We start from the raw sequence: 20,942 nt of genomic DNA on the forward strand, positions 1-20,942 counted from the left end.
AATTTTATTACTGAAAACAAAAAATATAATATTGTGCTTTATAGCACATTGCAATGTGTTGTGGTGTTCAATAAGCTATACTGACCAATCAGTCTTTTACTTAATCAAGACAGGCAAAAGGAAACTGGAACTTGATAATGCATATTAATTATGTGAGAAGGTTTCTAAGTAGCAGGTTAGAGACCCTGGTACTAGAACAGGTCTACAGATCAGCATTCATTATGTTACAGCATACAGCAGATAGAAGTCAACTTAGTAGAGAAGCCCTCTCGCCTACTAAATGGCAAACTTTACTACTCCTTAATCTTTCTAAAAGTACAACTACAAAAAGCAGAATAAAAAAAACTTAATGTAAGACCATTTCACTTTTTTTTTTAAGGTGAGTTGACTGACTCTATTACTTCTACCCCAGAAGCTACTGAAAGTTAAATGGTTGGATTGGGTACTGCATACTATTTATAAACTAAATAAAACAGAATGTATTTCCAAAACACCACAACCACCATTGATATTTGGATTGTTGTCAAATTATTTCAGAGACAGATGCTGTTATTAAAGTATATTGAATTAATGTACACTATTTTTTTTTTTTTTACACCAAATGTTATTCTAAATTATGTAGTATGACATAGACAAAAAAAAATTTTTTTTGGACAATCAGGTTCATATGTATCCATAATCCAATATTTGTATGCATCACAAAGAATCCTGCACATGAAGATATTCATCCAACTCATTTCTTGGAACAAAGTCCACTTTTTCAATGATGTATCGCAGGGGCCTTAAACTGGTCCTCCAGCTGTTGCGAAACTACAAGTCCCATGAGGCATTGCAAGGCTGACAGTACAAGCATGACTCCCACAAGCAGAGGCATGATGGGACTTGTAGTTTTGCAACAGCTGGAGGGCTGCAAGTTTGAGACCCCTGATGTAAGGAAGTTCAGATGGTGAAATGCATCCTGTAAAAGAAATAAACAAATAAACAAATCATATAAGTTACTGATGTACATCCCCCATGTGCATTAGCATTATCCAGGAGCGGCACCAGGTGGGTGGTTGGGGGTGCCAGTGGCCACTGTAAATGTCCCCAATATATTAAAGGCTAGGTTCAACTGTCTCCCACCAAAAGAGCCTCCTCCCTGAGATAGTAGGTGGAGTTTATGTGTGTTTGAGCTTTGGGGTGCACACCCTAATGCAATAGGCTATGCACATCTATGCATATGTACATCTAAAAGAATTTGCCCAAAGTCTATTTCATACATTACAATGTACAGACCTCATCTTTATAAAGAACCAGCTTGTAAAAACATACCCAAAGGTATACATTCTTTTCAGTAATGAGGTGCCAGAATTAAGGAGCAGCTGAATAAAAGAGACAAGGATATTGGTGGAACCTTCTGCAAGGACAGCAGTGTAGTAAATGAACCCCTGATGATGTCAAGTCCCCCACAGAATACCAAATGGAAAGTTTGCTCCTTCAAAAACATTTATGGGTATGAGATTGTTCATTGAGTGATGTGCTCCCATATAAAGACCACTCTACCCACCACTGCTGTTTCCAGGGAGAAAGATAAGGGCACGTTCATGTCCTTCTCCTCGTATCTGCTGCCTAGGATTGTGTCACATGATAAATGGTATAAAAATATATCTAAACAACAGTACACTCTCTAAAAGTACAAAAAACATTACCAGCCCACCAGGGAGACCCATATCAGTTTCATATACTGAACATGCAAATACATTTATTGATCATCACATGTACAAAGATTTATCTTTTAAACATTACACCTTTTAAGTCAATTAGAAGGTTTGACATCCTAGATGAAACTATGATGGTTGCTTTTGATCTGAAGGCCTTAAACTCTAGCATTTCGCATAGTAAGATTACATTTTTTTTGGAAGAGGTGGACATATCATAGCAAAACGTCTTTGTTATTCATTTGTTGCCATTCATTCCAGAAAACAATACTTTTACCTTTGTAGGCTTCCACTACCTTCAAAAGTACGGTATGCCATTGCAATGGGGGTAATGTGTACCCTGTCTGACATAAATTTGTTAGTGTACCTGTGCCATATCATGACATGGCACAGGTAAGTTGACACTATTTTTATTATTTGGACAGGTACAGAATTATTATTAAGGGAATTTGTGTAAAAAAATGAGTTGTGATAAAATTTCCTTTTCTTTTATATTGAAGAGAAATATAAGATTGGTACTTCCCTATTTTGGAAGGTAGCAGCTACAAATAGTATTCAAATCCCTCAAGTGACCACCCTAAATTTTTTTATTAGATCCTTTCTATATGGTCAATATTTAATGCCATCATAATTCAAAAACTTTACAAAAGACTCGGACAGAGAGGATATAGTAAAATATTCTGAAGAAGACAAGCGGACAACCCAGAGAAAAACGTATTTACAGACAAAAAGGAAATCCAACAGTAAAAAGTGACCCCATACTTAAGAAAGAGATGTGAGGGCAGAAATGTGGCGGCAGTTGCTGCTAATGCCTATTCACATATGTACTCCCATTGGTTGAAAATTGGGACTATTGCAGTACTCGATAATGATATTGCAGTTACAAACTTCTAAAAAAGTATATAAATTTTAATAATTGAAAGTATCAAATTACAACACAAAATAATTACATACAACCATAAAAACAAATACCACACTGAATACAGCGAGGGTAAACCGCAGAGTTTTTACAGGGGATATGTGTGGAGTTTTTTATCTCGACCGGTTTCGCGGCTGGAACCGCTTCTTCAGGAGAAACAAATCTATAAAGTAATTTAAAATAACTTAGCAATAGTCCCAATTTTCAACCAATGGGGGTACATATGTGAATAGGCATTAGCAGCAACTGCCGCCACATTTCTGCCCTCACATCTCTTTCTACTATACCACCCTGGGATGATGGTACTTATACCAGCCTTTTATTGATCTGCAACTAAGGCCTTACCATCCTTTCTGACCCCATACTTAAGTTGATTACTATATATAATCAACAACATAGAGATATTAGACTTAGTGTTTCAAAAAAGAATACCCTGAATCTAAAGCCAAAAGAGCAAACTATTTAAAAGACTCTTTAGTTCACTGTCATTATGACAATAACAAACAAACAAATGCACCTTTGAGTAAAAGATTTCAATTGTGGAACATGCAATCAATGTACCTAGATTTTCCTATCTAAGAAATTGAATTACCTAATGGAGAACTGTAATTTCCAAAACGGTTTGTTAATTGTTCCACGGTGAGTGTGCTGATGTCTTGTCAATGTAATGCTTTCTATGTGGGTAAGACAAAAGGGGATTACATAGCATAACTTCTGACCACATGATAAGAGGGGGATATCTTGATAATCTTTTTACTAAAATCTGAACTTAAAGTGGGTGTAAACTCCCATCTCTGACCTTTACCTATAGGTAAGCCTTTAACCTCCCTGGCGGTATGATTATTTCAGATTTTAGGTGCTGAAAGCGGTACAATTATTTTGCACAGAAATTTGACGTTTTATATTGTAGGCCTGTAATTCTTAGGAATAATTCACTTAAATCTGTCCAAACAAGAGTCTAGTAGACATCACGGGTATGATAAAGTTTGAAAAACAAAATCAAAAATTATAATATAATAAATAACTATAAATAATTATAACAAATAATAATATAATAATAATAAAAATTATTCAATAATGTAATCAAATTAAAAACACTGAAACTTGCTCAGTTGCAGAATTGTCGCTTTCGTTACTTTTAGTGTTTGATGACAGATTTCCCCACAAATCGCTATCACTCAATTCTGCGAGTGATTCTAATTTATTATCATTGTTTTCTAGCTGGTCTAAAACCACTTTTGATGTAAAAGGACAGTTTTGGTTGCTATGGACAATCTCCAGTTTCCAGGCAGAAAGAACAGTTTTTATAATATAAAACTGCATGCAGGACACTGGGCAGACCACTAGGGACAAAGGGGATGTGTAATTATTTGATACAGTACTGTAATCTGTAAGATTACAGTATACTGTATCTGTACTGTGTGTTTTACTTTTTGAATTTGGCACTGAACTCCATCCCCGTGCGTCGCAACGCTCGCAGGGAACGGAGCTCGGCACTGTGAATCGAGCGAGACACGGCGGCTCGCAGATCACAGCGGGGAGACATCGCAGAATCCAGGGGACAAGGTAAGTATCCTCTACAAGGATCCTGCAATGCGATCCCGAGTCTGGCTCGGGGATACCGCTTTTGGTTTTAAAAATCCACCCCCAGCCAGACTCGGGAATACCGCTAGGGGGGTTAATAAGGCTTACCTATAGGTCAGTGGTGGCTGGTGCTCAAAATTTTGGGGGGGGGGAGCGCAAACAAACTGAAAAATTCAGAAAAATACTTTTAAAAAAACATCAATTGCAGCCTCACTGTGCCTATCAAATTCAGCCACTTTGCCCATCAAATGCAGCCACTGTGCCATCAATTGCAGCCACTGTGCCCAGCAAATGCAGCCACTGTGCCATCAGTTGCATCCACTGTGCCCAGCAAATGCAGCCACTGTTCCCATCAAATGCAGCCACTTTGCCTATAATATGCAGCCACTGTGCCCATCAAATACAGCCACTATGCCCATCAAATATAGCCACTGTGCCCATCATATGCAGCCACTGTTCCCGTCAAATGCAGCCACTTTGCCTATAATATGCAGCCACTGTGTCTATCAAATACAGCCACTGTGCCCATCATATGCAGCCACTGTGCCAATCATATGCAGCCACTGTGCCCATCAAATGCAGCCACTGTGCCCATCATATGCAGCCACTGTGCCTATCAAATGCAGCCACTGTGCCCATCATATGCAGCCACTGTGCCCATCAAATTCAGCCACTGTGCCCATCATGTGCAGCCACTGTGCTCATGTGCAGCCACTGTGCCCACCAAATACAGTCACTGTGCCAATCATGTGCAGCCACTGTGCCCACCAAATACAGCCATTGTGCCCACCAAATACAGACACTGTGCCCATCATGTCCAGCCACTGTGCCCACCAAATACAGCCACTGTGCCCATCATATGCAGCCAATGTGCCCAGCATATGCAGCCACTGTGCCCATCAAATGCAGCCACTGTGCCCATCATATGCAGCCACTGTGCCTATCAAATGCAGCCACTGTGCCCATCATATGCAGCCACTGTGCCCATCAAATACAGCCACTGTGCCCATCATGTGCAGCCACTGTGCTCATGTGCAGCCACTGTGCCCACCAAATACAGCCACTGTGCCCACCAAATACAGTCACTGTGCCAATCATGTGCAGCCACTGTGCCCACCAAATACAGCCATTGTGCCCATCAAGTGCAGCCACTGTGCCCACCAAATACAGGCACTGTGCCCATCATGTGCAGCCACTGTGCCCACCAAATACAGCCACTGTGCCCATCATATGCAGCCAATGTGCCCAGCATATGCGGCCACTGTGCCCACCAAATACAGCCACTGTTCCCATCATGTGCAGCCACTGTGCCCACCAAATACAGCCACTGTGCCTAGCATATGCAGCCACTGTGCCCATCAAGTACAGCCACTGTGCCTATCAAATGCAGCCACTTGTACCCATCATATGCAGCCATTTGTGCCTGTCAAATGCAGCCACTTGTACCCAGTATATGGAGCAACTTGTGCCCAGTATATGCAGCCACTTGTGCCCATCAAGTACAGCCACTGTGCCTAGCATATGCAGCCACTGTGCCCATCAAGTACAGCCACTGTGCCCATCAAGTACAGCCACTGTGCCCATCAAATGCAGCCACTTGTACCCATCATATGCAGCCATTTGTGCCTGTCAAATGCAGCCACTTGTACCCAGTATATGGAGCAACTTGTGCCCAGTATATGCAGCCACTTGTGCCCAGTATATGCAGCCACTTGTGCCCAGTATATGCAGCCACTTGTGCCCATCATATGCAGCCATTTGTGCCTGTCAAATGCAGCCACTTGTGCCCAGTATATGCAGCCGCTTGTGCCCAGTATATGCAGCCATTTGTGCCTGTCAAATGCAGCCACTTGTGCCCGCTGACTTTCCCAACCCGCGCCCCTCCAGCACTTACCGCAGCGCCAGGCAGCAGCTCCTCTACAAGACAGTGCACCAGAGTGGCGGCGACCTCCGCTCCAGCGTGTGTGTCCTTCGTTCCTCTTCCTAAGCGCCAGGCTTCCGATAAGGTGGCCTGGCGCTTTGGCCAATCAGGAAACAGGTCTGACGCCCTGCCTCCTGATTGGCAGGGAGAAAGGTTAGTGTGAAAATAGCGAAAATTAATTTGCTATTGTTACACAATTGGGTGGGATCAGGGCGCACTCTCTGCGCCCGAGCCCACCCTATTTTGAAGCCTATTAGAGCCTCTGGCTCTAATCAGGTGCTTCAAAATGTACCACACCCTCCTGCCCCCGTCATAGGAATCCATGCATCCAGTGTCCTGAAAGGTGCCGGGCGCATGGAGGGGTGGGCGGCGCCCGTGCGCCCACAGTGCACGGGCCACCACTGCTATAAGTACTGTAAATATGTCCTAAATGTGCACACAGACTTTAGCAGGAGATTAGAGGAGCAGGAGGAAGCATGCCCTACTCTCTCTCCCTGGGAACAACAGTGGTGCCTAGAGTGATCCCTATATGGAAACACTCCATCCAGTTGACAGCCTCATACCATATTGCTGGATGTACCATATTGCTGGGGGACTTGACATCAAGGGTTCATTTACTCCATTGCTCGCTACCCCACAGGCTTTCCATCATATATCCATAACTCTTTTCTACAGTTGCTCCTCAATTCTGGCATCTCAGTACTAGAAATTGGTTTACATTTTTTCTTTATGACCATAGATTCAATATGATCAATAAGATGAGGTCTGTATATGGTGACACATGACATGGACTTTGCACATATTGGGGTTGATTTACTAAAACTGGAGAGTGCAAAATCTGGTGCAGCTGTGCATGGTAGCCAATCAGCTTCTAATATCAGCATGTTCAATTAAGCTTTGACAATAAAACCTGGAAGCTGATTGGTTTCTCTGCAGAGCTGCACCTTATTGTGCACTCTCCAGTTTTAGTAAATCAACCCCACTGTGTTATTTGTACATCTGTAACATATGGTTTATTTTCTTTTATTTTTTTGTATGTATTTCACCATCTAAACAAATGCTTCAGAGGAAAAGTGGATTTTATTCCAGGAAACACATTGGAATGAATACCTGCATGTGTAGGATTCTTTGCGATGAATACAAATATGTTATACTGTAATTGAGCATGTATAGTTATGAACTTGATTGTTCTAAAATGTGAGAGCTCTATTTAAATGAAAAAAAATGTTTGTATTTTACATTTGATGTATATTTGTATTTTTTGCATACCAAAAATATCTGTTTTATTTCCTTTTTTTTTTGCTAATACTCAATATGGGAAAATGGTATGTGAGGCAGTAAACCACTATATTTTCCTTTCATGCACCATGTTGTATGCAACTGTGCTGATTTAAAGTAAACCTGTTGCTTTGATCTGCATTGTTCACTTTAATGCCCTCCTTCAGAGCTCTAATAAAAGTGGCTGTACACCCTGTACATCCACTTTTACCTACAGGTAAGCTTATATTAACCTTACCTGTAAGTGTTTGAAATATCTCCTAAACCTCCACGGTTTAGGAGATATTTACTAAAAAGGCGAGCGCCAATGACTAGGGCGCATGCACCGATGTCATCGGTGTATGCGCCCTTTAGAAAGGGCACATTGTGGCGTTTCTAATAGGAGTCATGCCGTGACTGGCGGCTCCCGCGCACATGTGAAGTGTTGTCACGTGTCTCCGGCCAGTCACAGAGCCGGAGTTCGCGGCCTCGGAAGGAAGAGGGGTGAAGATGGAAGGCCTTTGCTCGTGGGGACAACGGCGACAGCGCGGGCTTCTGTGTCAGGTAAGTGACACATAATGGGCTACTATGCGATGCCCATTATGCTTTACCTTTGCAGGGAAAAAAAGAGGAAGTAAAACCCACCAGGGTTTACTTCCTCTTTAAGCTCTTTAAGCTCCAAGTGACTCTAGCTGGAGTCTACACCAGGTGTGGATCCAGGGGGGGCAACAGGGCAATTGCCCCCCCCCCCGGAAAAGATCACACTGACATGACATTTGCAGCTCTGCCCGAGTCTCTCTCTCTGTTTCACATCAGCCAATCAGCGGGGCAGAGAGAGAGACTTGCCTAGTGTGTAATTACGCCTGGATCAGGAGGAGCCTGGAGGTGGGTGGAGCTGCGCTGCTGCCTTGGCACCCCTGCACTAGTTGCTAGCGCCTGGGCCTGGCGTCCAGGAACACGTGACGTCAGTGAGTCACGCTGGACTCAGAGTCTCAGAGCCGATGTGACAGGAGCTGCCTGGAGCCTCAAATAGGGGAACAGTTGTTGCGGCAGACTGCAGTAGTGGCAGAGCGCCAGCATTCTCCCTTCTCCGCGCCCGCCCCTGAGTGTGTTGACCCCACCCACCGGCAGCACCTCCTCCCTCCATCTTGTCCACAGTCACACTGACTGCAGGCCTCCGCCCCTGAGTGGGTGTTGGCTCCACCCACCTCCTCCCTCCATCTTCTCCACCTTGCAGTCTGCAGAGCGGCGTGAATACAGGAAGAAGAAGGCTGCGGACAGTTCAATTACTGGATCCAACCAACTCGACTCCATTGCTCCTACATGGGAGCCCCTCCCCCTACCAGAGCACCAAATTATTTGACTAAAAGTGAGTAAAAAAAAGAATGAATGAATGTCATGTGTCAAGTCAAATCACAAAATACATGTGTGCCATTATGTATGGAAAAAAAATGCCCTTTTAGTCTTAACTTGTTTAGTCTTAACCCCTTCAGCTCTGGAAAGTTTTACCCCTCCCTTATGACCAGGCCATTTTTTGCGATACTGCACTGCATTACTTTAACTGACTGACACGACGCGGTCGTGCAGCTTTGTACCCAAGTAAAATTGATGTCCTTTTTTCCCACAAATAGAGCTTTCTTTTGATCGCCTCTGCGGTTTTTATTTTTTTGCGATATAAACAGAAAAAGAGTGACAATTTTGAAAAAAAAAGCAATATTTTTTGCTTTTTGCTATAAAAAAATGTCTTCATCAGTTGAGGCCGATATTTATTCTGCTACATATTTTTGGTAAAAGAAAAATCCCAATAATCGTATATTGATTGGTTTGCGCAAAATTTATAGCGTTTACAAACTATGGGATAGATTTATGGCATTTTTATCTATTTATTTTTTACTAGGAATGGCGGCGATCAGTGATTTTTTTAACAGGACCGCAACATTGCAGCAGACAGATCAGACACCTAACTGACATTTTTGACACTTTTTGGGGACCTGTGACACTAATAAAGTGATCATTGCTAAAAAATATGTACTGTCACTGTATTAATGACACTGGCTAGAAAGGGGTTAACATCAGGGATGTTCAGAGGGTGCTTGCTAACTGTGTTGGGGATGGATTCATGTTCCTGGTTAGCAGGAACACAAGATCACTCTGTTCATCTCTGACAGAACGGCGATCTGCTTTGTTTACATCTGCAGACCGCTGTTCTATCTCTGTGGGAAGCAAGCGCGGGTGGCCGGCGGACATCGCTTCCGCCAGACCCGCTGATTGGCTCCCCCTCTGGCCAATCAGCGCGCGTGCCTTCGCTGGCTATTGCACGAAATGGCGTACAGGTAAGCCGTTTCGTGCAATAGAGCCGACCTGCTGCAGTATATGTACTGCAGCTGATCAGCAAGCGGTTAATCTAATTATAATACAGTTCTGTAAGCAACACCTTATTTTCTGGCAGTGCCCCTCCCGAGTCTGGATCTGCCTTTGGTCTACACAGGGCTAAAGACCCCTCTGCCTCATTATGACAGTACTGAGCCAGTCATCAAGCACAGGCACTTTAACGTGGGGTGGATTTCATGCTTATCCATATCTGGAAGTAATAGAATTTTATCAGTCCCCAGCATTTTGGGGGAGAGAAGTAAAGATGAGTATCTCCTGCTGGGGTAGGGGTATTAAAGGAAACCTGTTGCTTTTCCCTGCATGGAAAAATTAGAGATTTCCATACTTTTTAGCTTATTTTATGTTCATTAAAAGTAATTAAAAGGTGGACATCCTCACAGAAAATTTGGCACATACAGTATACAGCTTTGTCAGACCGTCATGTTAGAATAAGCATGAGCATCCGAGGGGGGGTTAAAACCACAACTCTGTTTTTACCACCCACCCGGCTGCCCATGTGAAAGATTTCTATAATCCTTTTAAAGCGAAATCGGTTTTCCCAGGAAGATAAACTAACGTGGAAGTAGCAAATGTATCTTGCATTGCACAGCCCATTTCATTTGTGAGAATAATATTATTAACTGTATTCAAAAAATGTCAAATAAATATTCCACAATGATCAGTTACAGTAAATTCTAGCTTGCTCTTTAAGCAGGGATTAGGTGAAGGTCCTTTTTGGAAAAGTGAGTTATTGTGTATTGTGTAAACAGAATGTTGCCATTTTATAAATAACATTAATGAATGTTCTGAGGCTACAGCATAGCAATTTAAAGGGATCTTTTTACTTTATGTGTTTAAAGAGAACCCTTTCATTCCCCAAATATGTAAACATCGGGGGTTGATTTACAAAAGGCAAATAGACTGTGCATGTTGTACAGAGCAGCCGCTCCTGAGCTTAGTAAATGAGCAGAAGCTCTGCTGACTTCCATCATCCAATCACGTGTCAAGCAAATATGCTGTGTTTTTTATTCTTCTTGCATGTGATTGAGTATTCTTTTCAAAGTGAAGCTTCCCTCATTTACTAAGCTCTGGAGCAACTGCACTTGCAAAGTGCACAGTCTATTTGCCTTTAGTAAATCAACCCCATAGTGCTATCTTTACAATACACTCTGTCATCTAATTCAAACACACATCACCTTTACCCAAAACATTCAGACCAAAGCTGGCCATACATGGGTCCAATTTCCCAGAAATCATATGAAAACCACCACCACTTCAGTCAAAGTAAATGGCCAATAAACTCTTGGCCAAACAGCGCCTGCATCCAGTCAAGTACAGACACTTCTGGAGTATTTTGACAATGGTGGGTTTTGGCTGTCTGAATACAATAGTCGGTACTGCAGATTTGTCCATCTACACTGTTTAGCTTGGATGGGGGAATCAAGTGATTGTTCTCCTTTAGAGTTTAAAGCAGAAAGGCATTGAAACAGTCGTCTGTAAATAACATACAGTATATCGTTTCCAAAGAAAGTTTCAGAGCAGAATATTTTTTTAGGATTGTCGAGACTATAATCCCTTGAATTGAAATTGTATGGTTATGCTGTAGAGCAGGGATCTTCCATCTTTCTGAACAAAGGGACAGTTTATAGTCCTTCAGATTTTAGGAGGGTCACACTGCAGCTATTGGGAGAAATTATCCTGGCATCAGTAGGAGGAAGCAATGCATCTTTGCCATTAAGGGCGAATCATTGGTGTCAGTAGGAGGAATAGTGCCCCATCGCTGGTCTCAGTGGGTGGAATAGTGCCCCATCATTGGTATCAGTGGGTGGAATAGTGCCCTATATCTGGTGTAAGTGGGAGGAATGAGGAATAGTGCCCCATCGTTGGTGTCAGTGAGAGGAATATTGCTCCATTGTTGGTATCAGTAGGGGAAATAGTGCCCTATCGTTGGTGTCAGCGGGAGGAATATGGCCCCATCTTTGGTGTCAGTGGGAGGAATAATGCCCCATCATTGGTGTCAGCGGGAGGAATAGTGCCCCTTTATTGGTATCAGTAGGAGAAATAGTGCCCCATCATTGGTGTCAATGGGAGGAATAAGGCCCCATCTTTGGTGTCAGTGGGAAGAATAGTGCTCCATCATTGGTGTCAGCGGGAGGAATAATGCCTCATCGGTGTCAGTGGGAGAAATACTGCCCCGTTGTTGATGTCAGTAACAGGAATTATGCCCTATTGGTGTCATTTGGAGGAATAGTGTCTTGCATTAGTGGGAGTAAAGGGGCCCAATGGCCAGAAAAAGGCAGGCAAAGGGCCACATCCGGCCCCCAGGCTGCAGTTTGGAGACTACTGCTGTAGAGTACTGTATATATCGAATATGTTTGGCCAGCTAAATGGTGAGATGCACATATACCATTCTATAAAAATACAAATAGGGTGGTGTAAATTGTTGCAAGCACTAGTGATATTTGTTATTATCCTTGAAAACGAAGAGCTTATTATGATCTTCTACTTCTATAATATATTTTTTGACAGCGTTGTAATATAAATAACCATTCAAAGTTTTACCAGCATTGTTATGAAAAACAGTTCAAAGAAGAATTTTACACTAAAATACATTTTCATGTAATCACAGGCTTTTTTTCTTTGGGAAACCGGTACTGTGAGATATCTAAAGTTTCAGCATCTCTTTCTTGGTGCCTGCACTCCTGCACTCCTGCACTTTGCATTGTCAACATTAAAATATGCTGCTATGAGTAGTTGTTAATACCATGGTAAGGTAGTCTGTCATTCCATAGAATTCGAGGATTTGTGCTTCTGGTCACATGATATATTTAATCACAGGCAATAACACAGAATCAGGTGATTACACCTATTCACAAGCTGTGCAGCAGCACCAGCTGTAGACAGGAGAGCAGGTAAATATTGTATTTTGAGAACTGATAAAGGTCTAGATTATCTTTTACCTGACTATTTACATGCAATGACAACATTAATATATGTATACATATATGGTACTGATATACTTTTCTGTGTTTCAGGTGAAACCAAGAACAACTATGATGGCCATGACATCTGAACAGCGCAATGCATTTGTAGCACAGCAAATGAATCAGTTTCAATGTAAGTTGGAAAACAGTTTAGTTATTTCCTGGAAAGCATATACTGTGCTTCGAAAATGTTCACAGAATGAACCTGCTACTTCAGACTTATCTCAATAGCAAATAGAATAGGAAATAGATTCTCAACAGAATATGAAATAAACAGCTAAGGATGCCACTGAAATACATAAGGTATATGTGAACTATTTGACCTCTCAGAGGTATCCCAAAGGTTTTTACTTCTGTTCATTCATCCTTGAAATTCAGGAATGGATGGGTTATTCCAGACACCATAACCAGGTCATAGGACTCTCAACAGACTACAATGGTCTACAGACCACACCAGCCTGTGACTGCTCAATTAAGAGCGTTGCAGCATAGTGATTGGGTCTTCAATTTGCTCTCCCCTTCTGTAAGCAGGTTCACCTGGTGAATGGCAGCACTGCACTGGTCTAAATGATCAGTGAAATAAAAGAGGCTGGTAATCCAAATAGGCTTAGGTACTCAATTGTTCTGTTTAAAAATCATTCAAAATGTAATGCCAGCCAAATGTTTTCTGAATTTGAATACAGCAAGAAGGGTTATAGCATGCTGTGGTGTATGGTGGGTGTGGCCTCACTGACAGCAGGAGGGCTTTAAAGGGGCATACCTAATAGAACCTGTGCCTACTCACTATACAATATCTCACAAAAGTGAGTATACCCCTCACATTTTTGTAAATATTTTATTATATCTTTTCTTGTGACAACACTGAAGAAATGACACTTTGCTACAATGTAAAGTAGTGAGTGTACAGCTTGTATAACAGTGTAAATTTGCTGTCCCCTCAAAATAACTCAACAAACAACCATTAATGTCTAAACTGCCGGCAACAAAAGTGAGTACACCCCTAAGTGCAAATGTCCAAATTGGGCCCAAAGTGTCAATATTTTGTGTGGCCACCATTATTTTCCAGCACTGTCTTAACCCTCTTGGGCATGGAGATCACTAGAGCTTCACAGGTTGCCACTGGAGTCCTCTTCCACTCCTTCATGACAACATTACGGAGCTGGTGGATGTTAGAGACCTTGCTCTCCTGCACCATTGTAGCAAAGTGTAATTTCTTCAGTGTTGAAAAGATATAATAAAATATTTACAAAAACGTGAGGGGTGTATGTATAGAAATCATATGCCACAGTCCTTATACCCACAAAATATGCTTTATTATCTGCCACAAGCAATAGTCTTACAGACACACATAAACATCAGCACAATCATTTTTAAAAACTAAAACTCTTCCATTACCATAGGTGTGCACAGGGGATGTGCCAGGTGTGCCTGGGCACACCCTAATCACTAATTCACATGCTGATTCCCTCATCTTGATTGGCCAAGCAGTGCTGCTGGCTTCCCTCCTTTCCTGAGGAGGATGTTTCAGGATGGAGAGCAGGGGAAGGGGCTTGTAAATATGTAATTTACTGGCCCCTTCCTTTTCTAAATGAACACACTCGCTCACTGTGTCCATGCATAACTGAAGTATAGTAAACTGTGTTTACTATGATTCAGTTTGTGAATGAACATGAAGCCTCTCAGCACAGAGCACTTCCTATTCATTCACTGCACTGTGCATCTGAGGCTGAAGAGCTGTATTTGAGCTTTAGGGTGCACACCCTAATGCAGTAGGTCGCGCACACCTATATCCATTACATAGGCTTTTCTACACACAGAATATAGGCAGAGCCAACAAGTTGTCTGAGAATAAATAAGTACTTCATTAAAATAGTCAGGGTCTACTTGGCAACCAGCAGCTTTTAAGACAATGAACACTTTAGTCAGGAATATGTAATTAATATGTAATGTAATATGTAATACAGGAGTCAACAGTTTATACAGAGTAGAGTGATCAGAATGTAGTGATCAAGGATATGTAGTATACAGTTCAGAGCACAGAATGCAGTGGTTATAAGTATGTTGATGCAACAATAAAAGTTATGTACCACGCAGCAGAGCATACAGAGTATGGTCAGAAGAATGTAACGTACATTGTACATGACATAATCCTGATTGCTGCAATCCGTATGCTGTGTTGTACGTTGCATACTCCTGACCACTATTATCTTTACAATAGGCTTTAGATTACATATTACTGACCAATGCACTGTGTAGCGTACAGCCTGGTGCACAGTGTGCAGTGGTCAGGAAAGGAGTATGTAATGTGCAATACAGCATATAGGGTGCGGGACTCAGGAAAATGCAGAATACATTCCATCACACAAAGTTAAACATTCAGGAAGAGTGGCCATTAATATGTACCATGCGACTGTAGAAGGTATATCACATATAGCACAGTATACAGAGTATGACTGTCAGGCATATGTGATGTATGTTACAAAATCCTGACTGCAGCACCCTGTATGCTGTGCCAAAACCACTACATTCTGTATGCTTTGCTGTCTGCCAGTAAATGTCCCCTCTTCTCCCCAAGCAGGAATCCTTGCTGTCTGTGCTTCTTGTCCTAGTGACCATTAAATTCCCAATCAGCTCCTGTATTTGGATATAGGGTAAATTATGTTTTTTCATGATAATTCCTGAAATTGTGGGTGCTAAGCACTGGAATTCAGATGAACAAGACGGTGAGGTTCCTTATGAGTGTGAATTGATAAGTCAGTAGAACCTACAGCTTGGCTAAAAGCAAAAAAGTTTTACAACAATGGCAATACTGGAGGGCTAGTAACTACAGAGGAGTGTTCTCTTTACTAGCATCCTACAGGAATGTCTCTTAACAGTTTGTGTTGTCCCTGTCCAGCCTGTATATACTGTAGACACTTTTGGGCAGACTTTAGTCTTTCGTTTGTTCATTATTTGTTTTCTTGTCCCTGGTTGTGGAATACAGTGGGAGATAATGTTGTGGGGAAAAAAATCTTTATCTGCAAGCCCAGATTCCTGTTTTAAAATGTTTGCAGTCATCCCGTGGCCAACAGGGAGAGTTGGCCAGTAAAAGTGCGACCGAAGAAAGTTCAAACACAAAACATGAGTTTCCCTTGCAGGAGTTTTCAGCATTCCTTTTCCCATCAACATAAGTTACATTCAGCCTTTTTGGCTCTCACTTGCAGCACTGCCGCTCTGGCCTTACACTCCAGGCCCTTGTCTATGTTCTACAGACTGTTCACAGACCAACTTGGTGCACACAGCTAGCAGCCTCTTGCTGCACTGGCTCCCACGTGGAGCCCTCCTGACTTCTGCACCAGACCTCCTGTCTGCTGGGCTGGAGCCTAGAATCATGATCAGGTTATTACTAAAAGCCCAGCACACACCTGACCAATTAGTATGCTGGCTGTTCTGAATACCTGTATCCAGGATTGGAGATTTCATCCCACCCAGATCACTTTGAAATCTCCAGCCTCCAGGTTCCAAAACGAATTTAAGAAAATACTGGGGAAACTGAAAAGCCAGTTTCCACTTCATGTCACAAGCTCCATGGAGCCCCTCGACCCGTCTGGTTGAGAATTCTGGGTCATAACCTCCTTCTAGACCCTGGCAGGGCAATGCTCTGCCACATTACCTATACAAAAAGATATCTTGTGAGTTTTGCAACACTATTCATCTATAAGAACACATGTAAAAAGGGCCTAAACAATTGATACCTGAAGATACCTAAGAAGGATGCTGAGAAGAATTCTATAGCCTACTGCTTATATCAAATGACTGGAATATCAAAATCAGTGTGGCTATAACGTAAATGATAAAACAAAGCTGGAGGGTAGGGAAGGTAACTGTTACTACAAATTATAAAAAAGGTTTTCTGTGTAAATGTAGCCATGTCTTTAAAGTATATTTGAGTCCTTTTCTTTTGACTTACCAAATCATCTATTTCTATCCAAGGCTATATTCACACTATAGCATTTTATTGAATGCCCATTGGTTATATCACCCCAAGCACAGTTAAAAAACACTAAAAAAATCAAAGCTGAAAAGGGTGCATGAGATTTTATGCTGTGTTTTTTGCACATAAGGAGTCCATTGAAATGAATAGGCTGCCCTATGCACATAGCTCAACAACATGCAAATACATGTATATGTGCAAATTCACAAAACACTATAATGTGAATGCAGCCTAAACTGAAACCCATCCTGTAGTCCTAGCACTCAGGAAAACATGCATACAGAGGAGTGGAAGGACTAAAATACTATTAATTGAAAAAGCAAGGATGAAAAACTTCCCTACTCTCCTGATTTGCTGTATACTATGTGCCACAAAATCAGAGGTGCGCTTTCTAGTATGTTTCATGCATAACATAATAATAGTTACATTTTTCAAAAGGCAATGGGTGGTGATCACTAATCAAAAATATAGTTGTGGCATGACCAACTGCACTTTTGCATGACATTAACTGCTCAAATATATATGTTAACATGTGTTTTCTTTTCTGCAGCCCTTCCACAAAATCTTCGTACAGATTGTGTTCAGCCCATGCCAACACCTCCTCAGAGCCACCGAATGATGACATCAACACAAGGTCTAATTCAGACCAATATGGGAAGTGGAATGACGCCAGCAACAATGAATCAGAACAGTGGGACAATGGTGATGATTCCGCACAATACTGGGAAACAGCAAGCAATTTTCCCAGGATCTTCAGATTTTAATATGCCACTTAGGCAAAACCAGAATGCACTGAGCATGACCTCTGGTTGCCAAACTGTGCACAGCCAATCCACTGTCCGTCCAGGAATGACATTGTCTGGATATACTTCCAGCTCACTAATAACCCATTCTGCAGCTCAGCAACACTTGCGACAGGCCAGCATATCAAGAATTCCTAATGTCTATGCTAACCCTTCTTCTCAGATGTGGACTCAGACTGGTGTTACAAGAATACCAGGTCAAAACCAAATGGATCCCAGCATGCAGCAATTTCCAAACAATCCACTGTTCACCAAGCAAAATGTCAGACCAAATATGGCAAGCCAGCAGTTTCCCCACCAGGGAGTGGTTCCTCCTAACCAGATTGCTCCTGGAGTTCAAGTAAGACAAATGCAAAAACTTGGTCTGTCCCAGACAAATCCAGGAATAGGGTCCTTGAACAATCCTAACCTTGGAAACAGTTTATCCAGAGGGCAGCTAGCTTCTATCAATGTAATGAAAACCATGCCACAAGGTGTTTCCACATTTAACCAAATGAACCCTGGTCAGCTCGGTCCACCTTCATATGGACCAACCTCTGTCCAAACCCCTGAAACTTTTGACAGACTAAGTTCTGGGGCAGATCTCCACCAATATGACTTTGTAACAACACAGAATAACTCTGTCTTATCTGCTAATTGCAATGAAGCAGACTTTATTGACTGTCTAATGAAGGGAGGTAATACCAGCAGTCCTGACGAAGACTGGCTAAACAACTTGACAATTCTGGATGATATTTTGGGGCAGCACAGTCAAAACCCAGGACCAGTGTAGCCCATGGTGGTTTGAACATATCCATAAGTCGCGTGACTTGAAATAAGAGGTTAATGCTAACACTTGTTCTGATGCCTGTAAATATTTAAATATTTTTTAAATTATGTTTTTTTCAAGAATAAATAGAAGTACTTCTACTTCTGTGTGTGACTGTACATAAAATATAGCATAATGTTTTGTTACATTATAGGAATTTCATTTATAATACCTTGTTTTAAATATGCAAATATTATCATTAGTTCCAGTAATACTATGTATTACAGTCTAAATAACTGTTATGTTTTTTCACATAACAAAATGTAGAGGTGTCAAAGCAAACTGAATACAATGCATGCCATACATTTGCCCATTAAAATACCTGATATATAAAATATTAAACTCTCTGTAGTCTGGCTCCAGGAACAAAAGCCTATGAGCAAAACAAATTAAACCTGGATACCAGGTTAACATCCTGCCACAGATCTAGTATGCAATATTGCCAGCCATCATAGTATGTTTACTAGCAGTTTGTTAAACATGTGGACTTATAAACAAGCATGAAAATGCAGTTCTCCAGAGGGTTTGTACCTCTCTCTGTCCGTTCAGAAGCACAGCATATAATTATATTGAGATCTCTAGACATGTTACAAAAGGGCGTTGGACAAGTGTTCAGCAAAGGTTAAATGCTGCAATAGAAAAGAGGTGTACACAGTTGTGACAATATACTTACTAGGGAGCAAACATAAAAAAAAATTTGAGTGAAATATGATGTTCAGTTCAAAATGGCCTATTTTTAGACACTTATCTAATGTTTATGGGAAGCCTAAAAAGGAGGAGGGGGAGTCCATAGCGTAATTGCAGTTTATTTGAGCTGTAACTAGTCTGAGGATCACGAAGACGCTCTCATTTTAAAAATTCAAGTTTATTTTGTGACCTTTACATTCTACAATGCAGATCTGTAGAACTTAAGCAAAAAATGTGTTTTTCAGTTCCTAACAAAGTTATTTTGCTCTTCATATTTATTTGTGGTATGAGACTGATATTAGGTCACATAGTAGCCTAAGTTGTTTGTTCCTGGCACAATTTCTTACTATCTCAGTAGCAGCAGCTAAACATCTTTATATGAACCCTTTTATTGAATGTTATAGTAATAAATGGTCTTAGGACACTGCAGATTGCCTGCATGCCGATGCCCCTCCAGCTGCTTTTTGGACCAAAATTTGATGTGATGCACCATAACTGTCAGTAAAAATTACTTATGGGCTTGGCCTTGCTCTCAGCAGACTGGCACCCCTGCCAGTCTGTTGTCATACAAGATACATCAATGTTTTAGAGAAAATTGCCAGAATAGATGGGTAGAAAGGAAATGGATCCCCAGATCCAAAAGGTGGCAACTGACAAAGGCCTAGTGTGCCCTGAAATGATTGCAGCCTAGTTAAAAAAAATAGCATAACAAATGTGGTATGACCAGGATGAATTATCTTTTGTACGCCCATATGGTAACCTAAGACCAAAAGCCAACCCAATGAAATGCTTGTCTAAAATTTAATTACAAAAACATTGTAGGTTTGCACACCTCTGTATATATTTGTAGTATAAAGGTGACTGGTTCCTGGTTTTAAGGCTTTTTTTGCAAGTATGTTTTCCTGAAAATAAGGTTTTGAAGAAAAAGCCTAGACATAAATTTTGTCAATTTTGTCTATGATGTTTTCTGTCAGCTAATATTGTCCTATGTATATTTAAAAGTCTGTTTATAAAAAAAATCCACTGTACTGTAAACCTTTAATGTTCATACTTTTGTGTAATCATATTTTAATAGTCGCACCATATTTCTGTAATACATTTGTAATATAATGTCTGCATCAAGCACAGAATCAATGATGTTTTTCTTCATACCATAATAAAGAGCCAGGGAAAAATTATGTCTCTCAGTCTGGTTAATACAGAGTTTTTCCTTCAGGAGGGCTTTCTGAAAGTGGAGATTCATCCATTTACAAAATCTTTTTTCAGTTTTGGGATTGGTTGAAACTCCTGTCAGGTTTCTTTATACTTATCAAAGTACTAAGACCCAACACACAGTCCAAAACGTTGGCTTTAAATTTATTTTTCTTTAATTGTACATCACGGGACACAGAGCCATATTAATTACTATGTGGGTTATAGTCCACCTTCAGGTGCTGGACACTGGCACACCCTAAACAGGAAGTTGCCTCCCTATATAACCCTTCCCATACCGGGAGCATCTCAGTTTTTTCGCCAGTGTCTAAGGTGTTGGTCACGAGTGAAGATGTGCAGTGTTGAGCTCCACTTGAGCAATCCTTGCTGGGGCTAGCTATGCAGCCGAATCCATTCAAAGTGTCTTTTAAGCCAAATTGAATGGTGCCCAGGCCTTGTATCCGAAGAAACAACGTTTTGCTTGTAAATGCTTCTCTTTTTAGAGAGCTGGACCCCGGGATCCAGTATTTTTGGTATTAAGGCCATAAAGTTTTACTGGTGGGGTGCTATTACAGGTCCAGAATTGTGGGATCCCCGAGGATCCCCAGTTCCTAAAGGTTTGTTAACGAAACCCACCGTGAAGGGTGAAGATTGGGTCTGTTGGTTTTACCAAACCCTGCGGCGAGAAAGGTAAGTGGAGTTTTCTGAGGAATTTTTACATTTTCTTATGAAATGTCTCCTTTAAAGT

General features: G+C 41.4%; 1 protein-coding gene across 1 annotated transcript in view; it reads left to right on the forward strand.

Moving 5' to 3' along the window:
* The window catches only part of MAMLD1 (mastermind like domain containing 1), a 291,944-nt gene extending 271,773 nt beyond the window's left edge, over window positions 1-20,171 (forward strand). The window contains exons 4-5 of the mRNA XM_073599274.1: window positions 12,784-12,865; window positions 17,256-20,171. Of these exons, the coding sequence (XP_073455375.1) occupies window positions 12,784-12,865; window positions 17,256-18,280 (1,107 nt within the window). The 3' untranslated portion in view covers window positions 18,281-20,171. The remainder of the gene's footprint in view (window positions 1-12,783; window positions 12,866-17,255) is intronic.
* Window positions 20,172-20,942: the final 771 nt, after the last annotated feature.

Source organism: Aquarana catesbeiana, linkage group LG09 (assembly GCF_042186555.1).
Source record: "Aquarana catesbeiana isolate 2022-GZ linkage group LG09, ASM4218655v1, whole genome shotgun sequence".
Classification (NCBI taxonomy): Eukaryota; Metazoa; Chordata; class Amphibia; order Anura; family Ranidae; genus Aquarana; species Aquarana catesbeiana.